The sequence below is a fragment of the Peromyscus eremicus genome, chromosome 23 (genome assembly GCF_949786415.1).
Source record: "Peromyscus eremicus chromosome 23, PerEre_H2_v1, whole genome shotgun sequence".
Taxonomy (NCBI): Eukaryota; Metazoa; Chordata; class Mammalia; order Rodentia; family Cricetidae; genus Peromyscus; species Peromyscus eremicus.
This window is the reverse complement of record NC_081438.1, coordinates 35,216,223-35,229,138: the sequence shown is the minus strand read 5'-3', so window position 1 is coordinate 35,229,138 and position 12,916 is coordinate 35,216,223. Positions and strand designations below refer to the sequence as shown.

General features: G+C 48.7%; 1 protein-coding gene across 1 annotated transcript in view; it reads right to left on the bottom strand.

Moving 5' to 3' along the window:
- The window catches only part of Trrap (transformation/transcription domain associated protein), a 94,410-nt gene that overhangs the window by 15,846 nt on the left and 65,648 nt on the right, over positions 1-12,916 (bottom strand). The window contains exons 51-61 of the mRNA XM_059249716.1: positions 11,731-11,877; positions 10,784-10,903; positions 9,953-10,240; positions 9,683-9,820; positions 8,723-8,835; positions 7,563-7,698; positions 6,399-6,590; positions 3,601-3,796; positions 2,514-2,779; positions 2,044-2,144; positions 345-546 (exon numbers count right to left, since the gene is read on the bottom strand). Of these exons, the coding sequence (XP_059105699.1) occupies positions 345-546; positions 2,044-2,144; positions 2,514-2,779; positions 3,601-3,796; positions 6,399-6,590; positions 7,563-7,698; positions 8,723-8,835; positions 9,683-9,820; positions 9,953-10,240; positions 10,784-10,903; positions 11,731-11,877 (1,899 nt within the window). The remainder of the gene's footprint in view (positions 1-344; positions 547-2,043; positions 2,145-2,513; positions 2,780-3,600; positions 3,797-6,398; positions 6,591-7,562; positions 7,699-8,722; positions 8,836-9,682; positions 9,821-9,952; positions 10,241-10,783; positions 10,904-11,730; positions 11,878-12,916) is intronic.

The following is a 12,916-nucleotide window of genomic DNA, read 5'->3' as shown; positions in this document are numbered from 1 at the left end:
CCCCACGCCCAGCAGAGCTTATTCCTACATCTCCTGCAAACATGAATTCTAGCTGTACTGAGGCACTGCACAGAGGGCATGTAAGTGGCTGAATCCCAGCTCCCTCTGGCCTACAGGCCTTGTCCAGGGTGTGACCCCAGACAGCACCAGACATAAAGGAAAGGCTGAGACCCCAGGATGTTCAGGCCTGTTTCCTTAGTGTCAACTGTGGAAAGTTCCACTGGAGGGAGATGGAAGTAAGCGAGGACAGGAAGGCAGACCTCACTCACACTTGGAACTAGATCTTGACCCAAGCTCAAAAGCTACCAGCTGCTTTGCGGAAAAGATGAATCTCCCAGCCTCACCTTGGCCAAGTACTTCCTTGACTTGCTCTCGTTCTGGTGCCGGCAAGCGTGAAGGTAGCAGGTGATGGCAGACACTCCCAGGTGTAGCTGCCTCTCCTTCACAAAGATGCTCTCCAGGTAGTCACCCCACATGGCCCAGGCCTTCACCAGCACATCATGCATCTGCACGGCTGCTGAGAACGCTTTGTTGGCTTCCTCTGATCTGTGTGGAACCAAAACACACAGCACATGGCATGACACTGCTTCAAACACATCTGTCATCCCAGCACTCAGGCAGCTGGGCAGGCACGAGGATCTCAAGGTCAAAGCTAGCCTAGAACACACAGCAAGCTATGGGCCAGTCTGAGGTACGCTGTTAAAAATCCAGAACTAACCAACCAAACTGAACATTGAGTAATATTTAACACATTCATGGAACTATTGTATGGCCTTCCTTAAGCAGTCACTCTGACTCCCAGCAATGCCAAGTCCTCAGCCACCAATCTGCTCTCCATCTCGGTGGACTGATGTACTTGACACTTCTTTTTTTTTTTAAAGAATGCAACTTTGTTTTATGTATATGAGTGCTGTATCTGCATGTATGTCTTCAGGCCAGAAGAGGGCATCAGATCTCATTACAGATGGTTGTGAGCCACCATGTGGGTGCTGGGAATTGAACTCAGGACCTCTGGAAGAGCAGCCAGTGCTCTTAACCTCTGAGCCACCTCCCCAGCCCGATACACTTCTTATAATCAAGCTATACATCACACGAACCTTACAGCCAGACTTCACCTAGTGCAATGTTTCTGAGGTATCCACACTAAAGCATGTGCCAGACACCATTTGGTTCTGTAGCTGCACAACTCCATTGTATGTGCAGAGAAGGCTGTTCACCTAACATGGGGCTATTCCCGCCCTCTGACTGTAGTGACTAGTGCAGCTACAGATAGACACTCTGGAACAAGTACCTCTTTGCTTAGGTCTTTTTAGACCAAGGACCAAACCTCTGGGGCCAGGGCAATTCAGTCTCAATGTTTTCTGTGTAACTGCCACTTGTTAAACTGTCCCACAACAGTGATGCCAGATACCATTTTCCTACCATGCTACTTGTGTGTAAGACAAATAAAAAAAAAAAACACAGGCCTATGCCCTTTACGAATAGAAAGGCTCAATTCCCAAACAAAACTAGCAGCCAATTCCAGAAGCACAGGAAAGGTCCTGACCAAGCAGAAGCTGTCTAGGTAGACACAGCTTCCCATTCAAAGCTGGATCCCGGATGGATCTGGCTCACAGTCAGAGCTGACTGATTTCAGTACTAAAACAAAAACCATTCTCCTCAGTCAGGCAGGGTATTAGGAAGCCCAAGAGGATGACCAAGTGAGGAGCCTGAGTCCTGACTGGGTACCACAGCTAAAACAACAGAAGCCCACAACACACAAAGGAAGCGACTGTACTCCTGACAGGGTGAGCCTGAGGGACCAGGTAAGGAGCCCTTGTCACCACCATGATGAGGTCTGTGCTCACCATGCCACTCTCCTCTAAGACACTGTGAGGCTACACACAGCTCTGCTGTGAGCTCCTCTCCGTGAGGGCACCGCACACAGAATGCCTCACCAATCACCATGAAACCACGAGACTGCCAGCTCGGAGCCACACACTGGCTTTGAGTTCCTAAGGAACAGCCAGAGACCCTGCCACCCGGTCCACACAGTCTGCATACTTGTTTATCTGAGCCAGGAACATTCCCTTCAGAGCGTAGAACTCAGCTGTCATCTCCTTCGTGAAGTATTTGAGGTTTGTGGACTCAATAACTTCAAGGCCCTGTTCAGAAATGGAGAGGGGGGGAAAGCTCTTGAAATTTCTAGACAGTTCGTCAAGTACTCACAAAGCCCTTCTTTCCAAAGCCCCGTGTCCAGCCAGACTTGCTGTCTCTTTCACTGGGTCCTCCGGGCATGGGCGTGGCCAGGACTGACCTTACCTCCTCCTTATAATGGTTTTTCTTCCTCAAACACAAAGCTAAACACATGGCAGAACAGAGACACAGATGCAGTTTTAACACTGAATGGTTTCCTTTCCTTTCTTCTTCTGGACGAAGAGTTTCCCACTGTCAGGCTGTGTTGGGGACACTCCTCTTCCTTCCTCTCTGCCTGGCCCAGGAGCCCCGGCACGGCCACCTCTTCAGGAGCCTACCTGCATGCACTCGTTCTTGCCCATCACTCCTGCCAGCTGGAGGTAGCATTTCACTTGCTGTCGAATCTTCTGGAAGCAATCCACGATGGGAACGGTAGGGATGGTATGAATACGGCTCAGTATATCCAGTGCCACATTAACTAGACCTTGTTTCCGGGCAATTTTCCCGTACTGGATGATGGCCGAGGCTGAGGCGTGGACCCCAAGCATGGCATTATTGGAACTCGGGTCATGGTGAGAGCTGTTTTCATACGCAGTTACAATCGCTGAAGAACAAAGGAATTGGCTGTCAGGCACGTCATATTCCTCTCTAAGTGCGTCACAACCAGGCTTAAAGAAAAATGAAGAACACACGGAACATGGCTCATGAAAACAGGATACACCCTTATCGCTTTCCCTGGAATCCTGCGCCACAGACTAGAGCCGGGATGGGGCTTAGCTGGTAGAATACTTGCCTAACACGAACAAAGCCCTGGGTTTGTTCCCTAACACCACAAAAATGGGGCATGGTGAAGCATGCCTGCAGCCCCAGCACTCAGGAGGCTGAGGAGGAAAGATCAGAAGTTCAAGGTTATTCTCAGCCCTCAGCCATACACTGAATGAGGCCAGCTTCAGATAGATGAGATCCCGTTCTCAAAGGGGGAAAAAAAAAAAGGAAAACTAGAGTACAGCATGTCTGTCTTCCCTGATAAGGTCACGGAATCACAGGTGACACATTCTCAAATAAGGATGCCTGGTGAGTCTAGGACAGGAAAACCAGGAATGGACACAAAGCCAGCTGAGGACAGGTGCTTCTAGGCAGGGCCTTTGAGACAGAGAGTGACACCACTCCCTCACCCTGTCCGGCACCCCTCAGGTCTAGCAGGAATTCCCAGCTAAGTGGGTAGGATGGAAGGTACAAAACCTTCCCACTGTTTCCACCTTCACCTCTCCCCTCACCACTACCTCTTACATCTACCCCAGAACACAAAATCTGGGAAAAAAACAAAACAAAACAAAAAAAAAAACAAAACGAAGACATGAAACCAGCACAGCGGGGCGTCTGGAAAATTACATGATGAATGCATGCCGGACCAGGTCGGTTTACCCTGGTAATGGTGCTGCCGCCACATGAAGACGCTGCTCCAGTGGGACAAGTCGTCAGACACGATGGGCAGCCGGTTCCTCCAGGTCTTCACCACCGTCTTCATGTCATGGAGGCTGTTGTTCCTGCCCAGGTTGGTGGGCTGCAGGCCTGCATTTATCTGTGCAGCTTCCTGAAGCTCAATGATCTGCTGAGCAGCCTAAGGGGAGCAGGGAGAGAGTCCATAGCTGGGGGCTGGGGCGAGAGCCCAGCAGGGAAGGTGCTTGCCGCCAAGCCTGACAACCTGAATCAACCTGCGTCAGGCAGAGTTAGATCCCCAGAACCCATGTGGTGGAAGGAGAGAACTGATTCTGAAAAGTTGTCCTCTAACCTCTGTACCTGGACCAAGATGCATACACAAATACAAAACAGCCCAAGCTGGGCAGGATGGCACATGCTTTTAATCTCAACATTCAGAGGCAAAGGCAGGTAGATCTCTGAGTTCAAGGCCAGCTTGGTCTTTAGAGCAAGTTCTAGCACAGCCAGGGCTGTACAACACTGAGAAACCCTGTCTCAAAAAACCAAACACAACAACAACAACAACAACAACAACAAAACCACCAACAAAACAGCCCAAATCACGGAAAGGCTCCCTGAAAGTGTCCTTATGTGTGTTGTCTGGGTTTTCTCTAGGATTTCTTAGTTAGGGGGCTGGAGAGATGACTCAGTGGTAAAGGTGCTGACTTCAAGACTGACGGCCTGAACTCATCTCTGAAACACAGTGGAAGGAGAGAACCAACTGTCCCAACATGTTCTCTGTCTTTGACACACCACACACACATCCATACAATGAAATAAAAACATTGGCTGTGGTGGTGAGCATTCGCAAGAAAGAGGCAAGCAGATCTCTATGTATACTTTGAGACTAGCCTGAGTCCTAGGCCAGTCAAAGCTACATAGTGAGACCCTGTAGTCTCAGAGAACAAAACAGCTGGGCATTGGGGCACATGCCTTTTATCCCAGCACTCGGATCTCTGAGTTCATGGCCAGTCTGACCTATAGATGGAGTCCCAGGACAGTCAGCTATACAGAAAACAAATACAACAACAAAAAGATTTCTTAGTGGTGTGGAGGCAGCTATCACTTGGGTTGGGTCCCTTAGAACTGATACTCTAGATGGTTGTAAACTACTGTGTGGGTGCTGGGTACTGAACCTGGGTCCTCTAAAATAGCACTCAGTGCTCTTAACAGCTGAGACATCTCTCCAGCCCTAACAATCATCTCTTTAAATGCATTAGGACCTGTCCACAGCAGACTACCAACAAATACTCCCATTACAAACCATTAGCAGAGCAGTGAGAAAAGCAGACTGCTTTCATTCACCTTCCAGATATTTGGACATCAGAAGGATGTGACGAGCTACATTTTATACTTCATACTTTAAATATGTAACTGCACAATTATTAATATGTTTTCACAATTAACTGTCACTCATGGCTGGTACTTTTATTGAATAGCTCAGAAATGCAGCCATTATCTGTTTCCATGCAAAGATAACTTCTCAGTAGTCACAAAGGGGGCTGTTCACCTGGCATGAAGGCCCTAGGTTTAATCCCCCCCCCCACCGTGTGTGTGTGTGTGTGTGTGTGTGTGTGTGTGTGTGTGTATGTAGGGAATCAAAAGAAGTAAGAAAACCCTGGAAATCCAACAGTCACAGCAGCAGCAACTCTCTCCTACACTGCAGAGTAAGTCTGCTGGTAACTGAAAGCTTGAGACTATTCAGTAACTGTCATTTTAGGGCGTTCTTTCAGAAAAAGCAAAGGTAACAACAGACACACAGAAAAGCAAGGAGATGACGACAAGGCACTGTTCACTAAAGCTGTGGCCCCCCAGGAGACAGCCTCAGACAGGAAGTTGGTATGTTTATGAGAAGCTGCAATGCCGTGCCCTGAATCCCTGCCCCCAAAACTCACTGGGATTTAACCTCTTAAACCAACTACGGTGTTTTAAGAGATGCCCAGGACTGGATCAGCAGCAGGGCGACCCAGATTCAACCCCAGCAGCTCTGTAACACAGCCTGATGTCTCACACCATCCTTCCCAGCAAGAAGCCCCATCACAAGATGTGGTCCTCTGAAAACTGACCCCAAGTGGACCATCTGGGATGGTTCACACTTTAGTCCACACTGTGCTATTTACAACATAAAACAGATAAATATACACACCATGACAAACCTAATATATTGGTTTAGTTTCAAAAGTACTCTTTCACAGGCTAGAGAGATGGCTCAGCAGTTAAGAACACTGGCTGCTCTTCCGGAGAACCCAGGTTCAATTCCCAGAAACTACATGGCGGCTCCCAACCATCTCTAATGGGATCTGATGCACTCTTCTGCCATGCGAACATATATGCAAATACAGCACTCATATACATAAATAAATAAATCTTTTTTAAAAAAAGTACTCTTTCACAAATCACCAGAAAATTACTATTGATGCCCAAAGGATATCAGGGCATAAGTCACTTCAGTCTTTCAAGGCTGGATGGGATCTGTCTGAACAATAGCTTCACACTGTTATGTGCCAAAGGTAGCCCTATCGTAAGACTTGTGAGAATGTCTCAGACCCTCGATTCCAAAATGAAAAGCCACAGTTTTTCCCCTAATGTTCTGACTCTGGCCTTTCTTTCCTGAGGAGGAATTCCTATGGGGGAGGAGGAGAACAGGAGAAAGAGTTTCCTTTGTCACTTGGCTTATCCATGGACCTCAGCTACTCTACAGCCCTAAGGATCCCAGGCTGAGCTCTGGGAGGGGCAGTACCTACCTGCAGAAGAGGGGTGTGCACGTGGGACACTACGTGGGGCAGCCGCCGCCACTCACGGATGGCCAGGCTGCTGGCCATCTCCACCAGGCGCTCAATGAAGCTGAGCTGCTGCTCCTCAGGGTGGCAGATGGCCAGGTACCCTCGGTACATGTTAACCTTCCAAGCCATCTCCTTCGGACAGCTGACCTCCACCTGGAGTGAGGGGGGACAACCAAGGTGGTGATGATGCTCTCCAAACTGTGGCCAATTACACAAAGCAAGACACAGAAATCTGGCCTTAATGTAAAAACGGACTTTCAATAGAGAAGCCAGGCATTTACACTGCTCTTCCGAGATCCTCTCCTGCACTCGGGTGAGCAGCCAATCTCCTGGGTTGCAGAGTGCACCACAAACGCTCCCAGAGAGGTGACAGAGACGGTACTTCTGTCTTAGGGCCATATGCACAGACCCTTCAGGACCAAGTCATTTTAAACACCTCACTCACACTGCACATCACACTCTGTGCCTACCGCACTTCAGAACCAGGCCCCCCCCCACCACCACCACCACCAGTGTTCTCAGATAAGAGCAAACGCACCAGCCTGGGCTGCTCTGGCTCCAATCTTGTGTGTTACTCCTGATGATTCTTCTGACAAACATCTACCAACACCACCAACTTAATTACTCTAAAACTCTTCCCGGCACTGCTTCTGTCCTCAGAGGTCAAGGTCTCTACATCCAATACTCATTTGACAGTAAAATTGAATGGCAAGAGAACGGAGGGATGGCCTACCGGGTAAGAGTATCTGTTGCTCTTGTAGAGCACCTGAGTTTGGTATTCACACCCACAACAGCCAGCTTCCAAGCACCAGGACACCCATAACTCCAGCTGCAGGAGATCAAATGCTTTCTGGTCTCCGCAGGCACCGCACTACTGTACACACACGTACATACATACACACGTTCTCTCTCTCTCTCTCTCTCTCTCTCTCTCTCTCTCTCTCTCTCTCTCTCTCTCTCTCTCTCTCTCTCTCTCTGCAGGCACTGCACCACCACATTACTACACACAAACACTAACTGAATGCTCAATTAATACCAAACTTACTCAAATCTAGGAAAGGTCTCAGTGACAGAAAACCGGGCAACGTGGTCCTTGCTAATACCACATCATGACAGGGGTCTCACCTGCACCAGTGCCTCCTTCATGGCAGTCCAGTTGGACACCCTCCACGCGCATTCCAGGACGAGGTAGGGATTTATGTGGCCTTTGGACTGGCCAAACTCAGTCAAGGCTTCCCACTGGTTCAGCTCCTTGGAGCACCTAGGAGACCCAGGGTTAACGCAGGAACTCAATCAATTCAACACACTGACAGACTTGGAAAGGTGAAGAAGGGTCCGAAGACACAGTATCACTATGAGATGAGAGAGCTGAAGTACGGACCGCTGTGGGATGCTATCCGGGCTTGCCTTCAGGAGACCGGCCTGCCCTATGACCATACAGCCAATAGAGCAGAGCTCTTACATCCTGAGGGGAGGCAGCAACGACTGGTCCCTCATCAGCTTGTTTAATTAGTTTCTTAGATTCTGTAGCACCCAACTCTTTCAAGAAACACTCAGGAAGAATTCACAGACATGTTCCCATGCTGGCCTCAAACTCAGAGACCTACCTGCCTCTGCCTCTAGCGTGCTGGGACTAAAGGTGGCGGCACCATGCCCAGCCCATCCAACACTTCTACACCAGGGGCTCTAGACACATAACCAGCACACATCAGCCGAAAATCAAACACATAATGAACCTGATGTGCTTCCGGAAGCACTGGCTATGTTGAACTATGTAACTTTCCCGAAACCTTGTGTCCACCTTCATGATGCTCATGACCTCACGTCATGAGATGCCAGTGAATGCTGCTGGAAACACCTCAGTTCAGATTCCAGACAAACAACTATGTTATGACTACAGTGCTTCATTGCATATACCACTTCTGGCCTAAGAGAAAATAGCCTAATAGTGAAAAACAAAGACTTTGTTTTCTTGCCATTATTCCTCAGCACATACATATCAAGTCAATGTACCTCTGGATTGCACTGTGTTAGAATGCTTGATTAAAAAATGCTTGTTTGATGGGCTGGCAAGATGTGTATGTGGGTAAAGGTGCTTCCCACCAAGCCTGAGGTACATAGAGAAAAACGACAAAAGGAGAGGACAAAGACCACAAGCTGACCTCTCATCTCCACATGTGCACCCTGGCATGTGTGCACCCCCACATGCAAATAAAGAGGTATCACTTAAATATTAAAAACATTGATATATCAAAGAAGTCCCACCAAGGCCCAGTTCAGCTCACCTGATCCAGTGGTCCTCCCAGAGCTGGTACTCGGGGAAAATGGCAGGGGAGGCATTACTCCGCTCGTGTTCTTTTTTGGCTTTGTCCATTGCCTTTTCATAGGACTCTTGGGCCTAAAAAGGTAGCAAGGCAATCAGACTACTGAGGAGAAAGTGTTTTCTTTGTCTTCTCAACTGTCTGGGGCAAGCTAGACAGGAACCTAGAAACAACTACAGCCTCTCGTCCAAGGCTACTCTGATACCCACCACTCGCCTTTTAGAGACAGAGAGCAGAGGAGAGGCTAGCCCTCAAAGGTGGCGGAGAAAGCCACAGGACATGCAAATGTGCTCAGTTCTGGGCCCCAGCATGTACGGGGGGGGGGGGGGGGCACAGACACGGACGGACGACAAGATTCACCCTGTAATCAGTGCCTGGGCTGCACAGGAAGCATGAGGCTGAGGATGGAAGTGCATCTACCCACTGTTTCCAACAGAACCAGCAACAGCCTAAGAGCATCCATGTTAGCTTCTGATGCCAGAAGACTGAGGTAAAGATGTCTCAGCAGGTAAAGGCTTGCTAACCTGAGTTTGAACCCTAGCACCCAGGTAAAGGTAGAAGGAGAGAACTGACTACACAAAGCTGTCCACGTGTGCCACGGCATGTGTGCTCGTACGTACGTGCACACACAGGCACATAAAATTTCGAAGTTTTAAACCATGTAAGGTAGCATGTCCCCAGGCTTCTCTAAGTTAAGACTTCAAAGGGTCTTCATGAGCAGATAGGGCAGAATGGCTGGGGCACAGGAGGCTTGCAGAGCCTCCCGAAGTTCTGGGTTCCATTCCAAGTGCTTCAACCAATGACAAGAATGCTCAATGAAACAACCATCTTCCCAAGTGTAAACTCACTGTAACTTAAGCACGTTACAGTACGGAAGACCCAGAATCCACCAGGCACCACCCGGAGGTCACCCGGAGCCATCACCTGCTCAAAGAAACCATGCTGCTCATAAGCAATGGCGGTTGCAGTCTCCGAGAACTTGCACCGCTTCTGCCACAGGCCGGCCCACATGTCTTCCTCTTGTAACAGGGAGTAAAGTTCAGCCAGGGAATCCAGTATCTCCTGGAAGAAATCACTGTCTGAGTGCGTGAGTCAAACATACTTTTTAAATCAACAAAGCGACTCCCCGCAGCGTAATTTAAGACCTCTGGGGAGATGTACTCATTGAAAGTCACTGACGCAATGAGGAGTCACCTGCTGAGGCGGCGTTATGCTCTCCTGCTCATAAAACTCGGCTGTTTGCTTCGGTTTGATCGGCAGACTCAGCCCCTTCTCAAAGGCCTGGTGCTCCAGCATCAATGTTGAGCGGAACCAGAGGTTGTGAGTCTTCCCCAGGTACTTCAGCACACAGGGGCGCATGGGGATCGGGGGGACGCACTGGGACATGGCTTCCACAAAGCAGTTCAATGCGCTTGGCTGGCAGTCCCGCTGCACCTGATGACTGCCACTGCACAGGAATGGACTGATCTCCCCGGCCAGAGCCTAGAAGTGAGGGGTGAGAGATCTCAGGTCTTTATTCAAAACCTCCTGCACACCTGCAACCCTGGGACCTGAGAGGTTGAGGGAGGAGGATGGGGAGTGCAAGGCCAGCCCGGGCTATGATGTGATCTTGTGGCCAGCTTGGGGTATATAGTGAGACCCTGTCTCAAACACAAAAGAACTGGCCTCTCCCTTATCACTTGGAAGCACTATGATAATTGGTCCTGAGACTGGTAGTTTTATCTTGCTCTGGAACCCAGAACTGTGTTCATTCAGGATTTTTTTTCTTTTTCTTCTTCTTTTTTTTTTTTAAATAATTTATTTAATTTTATCTTATGTGCATTGGTGTGAAGGTGTCAGATCTCCTGGAATTGGAGTTACAGACAGTTGTGAGCTGCCATGTGGGTGCTGGGAATTGAACCTGGGACCTCTGGAAGAGCAGCCAGTGCTCTTAACCACTGAGCCATCTCTCCAGCCATCATTCAGGATTATTTATCAAAAGCTAAAACTCACTCTCCCCAAACAGGACTCTAAGACGTGACTCACATGCTGCTGTCTGTCGGACAGGATTTTCCAGAGCCTCGGGAAGAGCTGGACCCAGGTCTTCTCAGCCAGCGTTGTAGAAATGTGGCACAGCTGAACGAAGGCACTGAGCAGTGCTCCCGTCTGTGGGTACAAGGGGTCGAGCTCAGGTGCATCCTGGGCCTCCTGCATCCCCACTCAAAGGGACACCAAGGCCACGGCTGAGTCAGCCCTTCGAGCTTGGGGACAGATCCACTGCCCTCCTTTCTAGCAGCGACGGCAGATGAAAGAAGGCACATCATTTATATCCGTGCGGATACTTCCTCAGCACTCTACACTTACCCAGGACAGCAATGGTGCCATTAAGTCAGTTCAAAGACTGACTTAATACAGAAATCCGGGTTACAGAAATTACTGACAGGTAACTGACATTTCTTCCTCCTAGTCTGGACATTAACAGCACCTCCGTTTCTGAGTGACACTCCTCAACAGTGATGAGGTGCACAAAGCCTTAGTTGATCAGAGTCAAAATAGGACACTGCCCACGCCCATGATTCACCAGTGTCTGTGGAGCCACAGCTCCCATCTGAGGAAACTGAGACCACTGACAGCGGGCACACGGGGAAGCTCTTCCCACAGAACCAGCCTGTCTTCACACTTTACTACGTCTCCTGATTTGAGGCACTTGAACAATAACCCAGAGTTCCTGCTCATTATAGGCATCACTAAATGATTTTTACCATTTCCACAGGACAGTAAGTAGTAGAGAAACCATTATCTCTATTTTCCCTGTTATCTGCTTCCTCGATTATATTAAATGTTGAATCCAAACCCTCCTAGAACTATAATGGTTTCAACTGGGCTAGGGAGAAAAACTCTGGTGAGAGAAAAATTTATACTGGTGTGGAAAGATCCTGTTTTGAAATAAGGATGGGGGCAGAAGATATTCACTCCCAAACTTGCCCACAGACCTTCACTTCCCGGAGAGTATCAAGAAATTTGTCGTGTCTGTTGGTGAGCATGTGCAGCTGGTTCCCGATGTCCTTCTCAGAAAGCTCTTTGGTTTTGGGTGTGCTGGTCTGATCTCCAGGAGCCAGCTCAATATCTATCTCTACGTCCTAAACAAAACATAAGGAAATGCAGGAGGTCAAGGAGTTCACAAGATCCCAACAAACAGAATTCTTATGAACCACTGGTTACTTTAAAAGATTTTAATTATGTATACATGTAACAGTCTGTGGGGAAAAGTACACCTAAGTACAGATGTCTGTAAGAGCCAGAAGAGCTAGAGTAACAAGTGGTTGTGAGCCACCCACTGTTGCTGGGACCTAAACTCCTCTGAGAGGGCAGCAGGTTCTTTTGTTGTCGTTTTGTTTTGTTTTTTTGAGACAGGATTTCTCTGTGTAGTTTTGGTGCCTGTCCTGGATCTCACTCTGTAGACCAGGCTGGCCTCGAACTCAAAAGTCAGTCAACAATGAAATCAGGAAACTGTCCCCACAGTCAACAGGTCAACTATACATTCGACTATGTTGCACTTGATGAGTCAAAGATAGTCACTGATGTCACTAAGATTACAGCAAGACCAGATCAAATGACCCAATTAGCTACACTTCTTCTTCCTTAACAGAACTGTGCTGAAGATCAAACCCAGGGCTTCATTCATGCTAGGCAAGCACTCTGCCAACCAAGCTACAACCCCAGCCCAACTCCCCCTTTTAGCGCAAAGGAAACAAGTGTTCTCCTTGTTGCTAAAGGCTTTCTTCTAAAACCCACATTCCAACAGGTTGTGCTCCCCAAACCAGGGGTCTAGGCACATGCACTCCCAGGAGAAGAATGGAGAGCCAGGAGAGCTATGAAGACTAAGGTACCAGCCTTGGCTGAAACACCTGTTTTCAGATGCACTTTCAGCTCCATGCTGCCCATCTAGGACCAGGGAGCAATACACAGGCTCCCAGAAGGCTGTGCAGGGCTCGGCACTGGGTTCCTACATAATGGGTATCACTTACAGTCTAAGCACAGCACCACAGCAGAGGGAAAAACCCAAATCAATCCCCTGATCTAAGCAGAACTGGCTCAGAACCATGCCACCAACTGGGCGTGGCAACTAAGACACTTCTCAGTTTTAATGGCAACTAAGTCTAAACTGAGGTACCACAC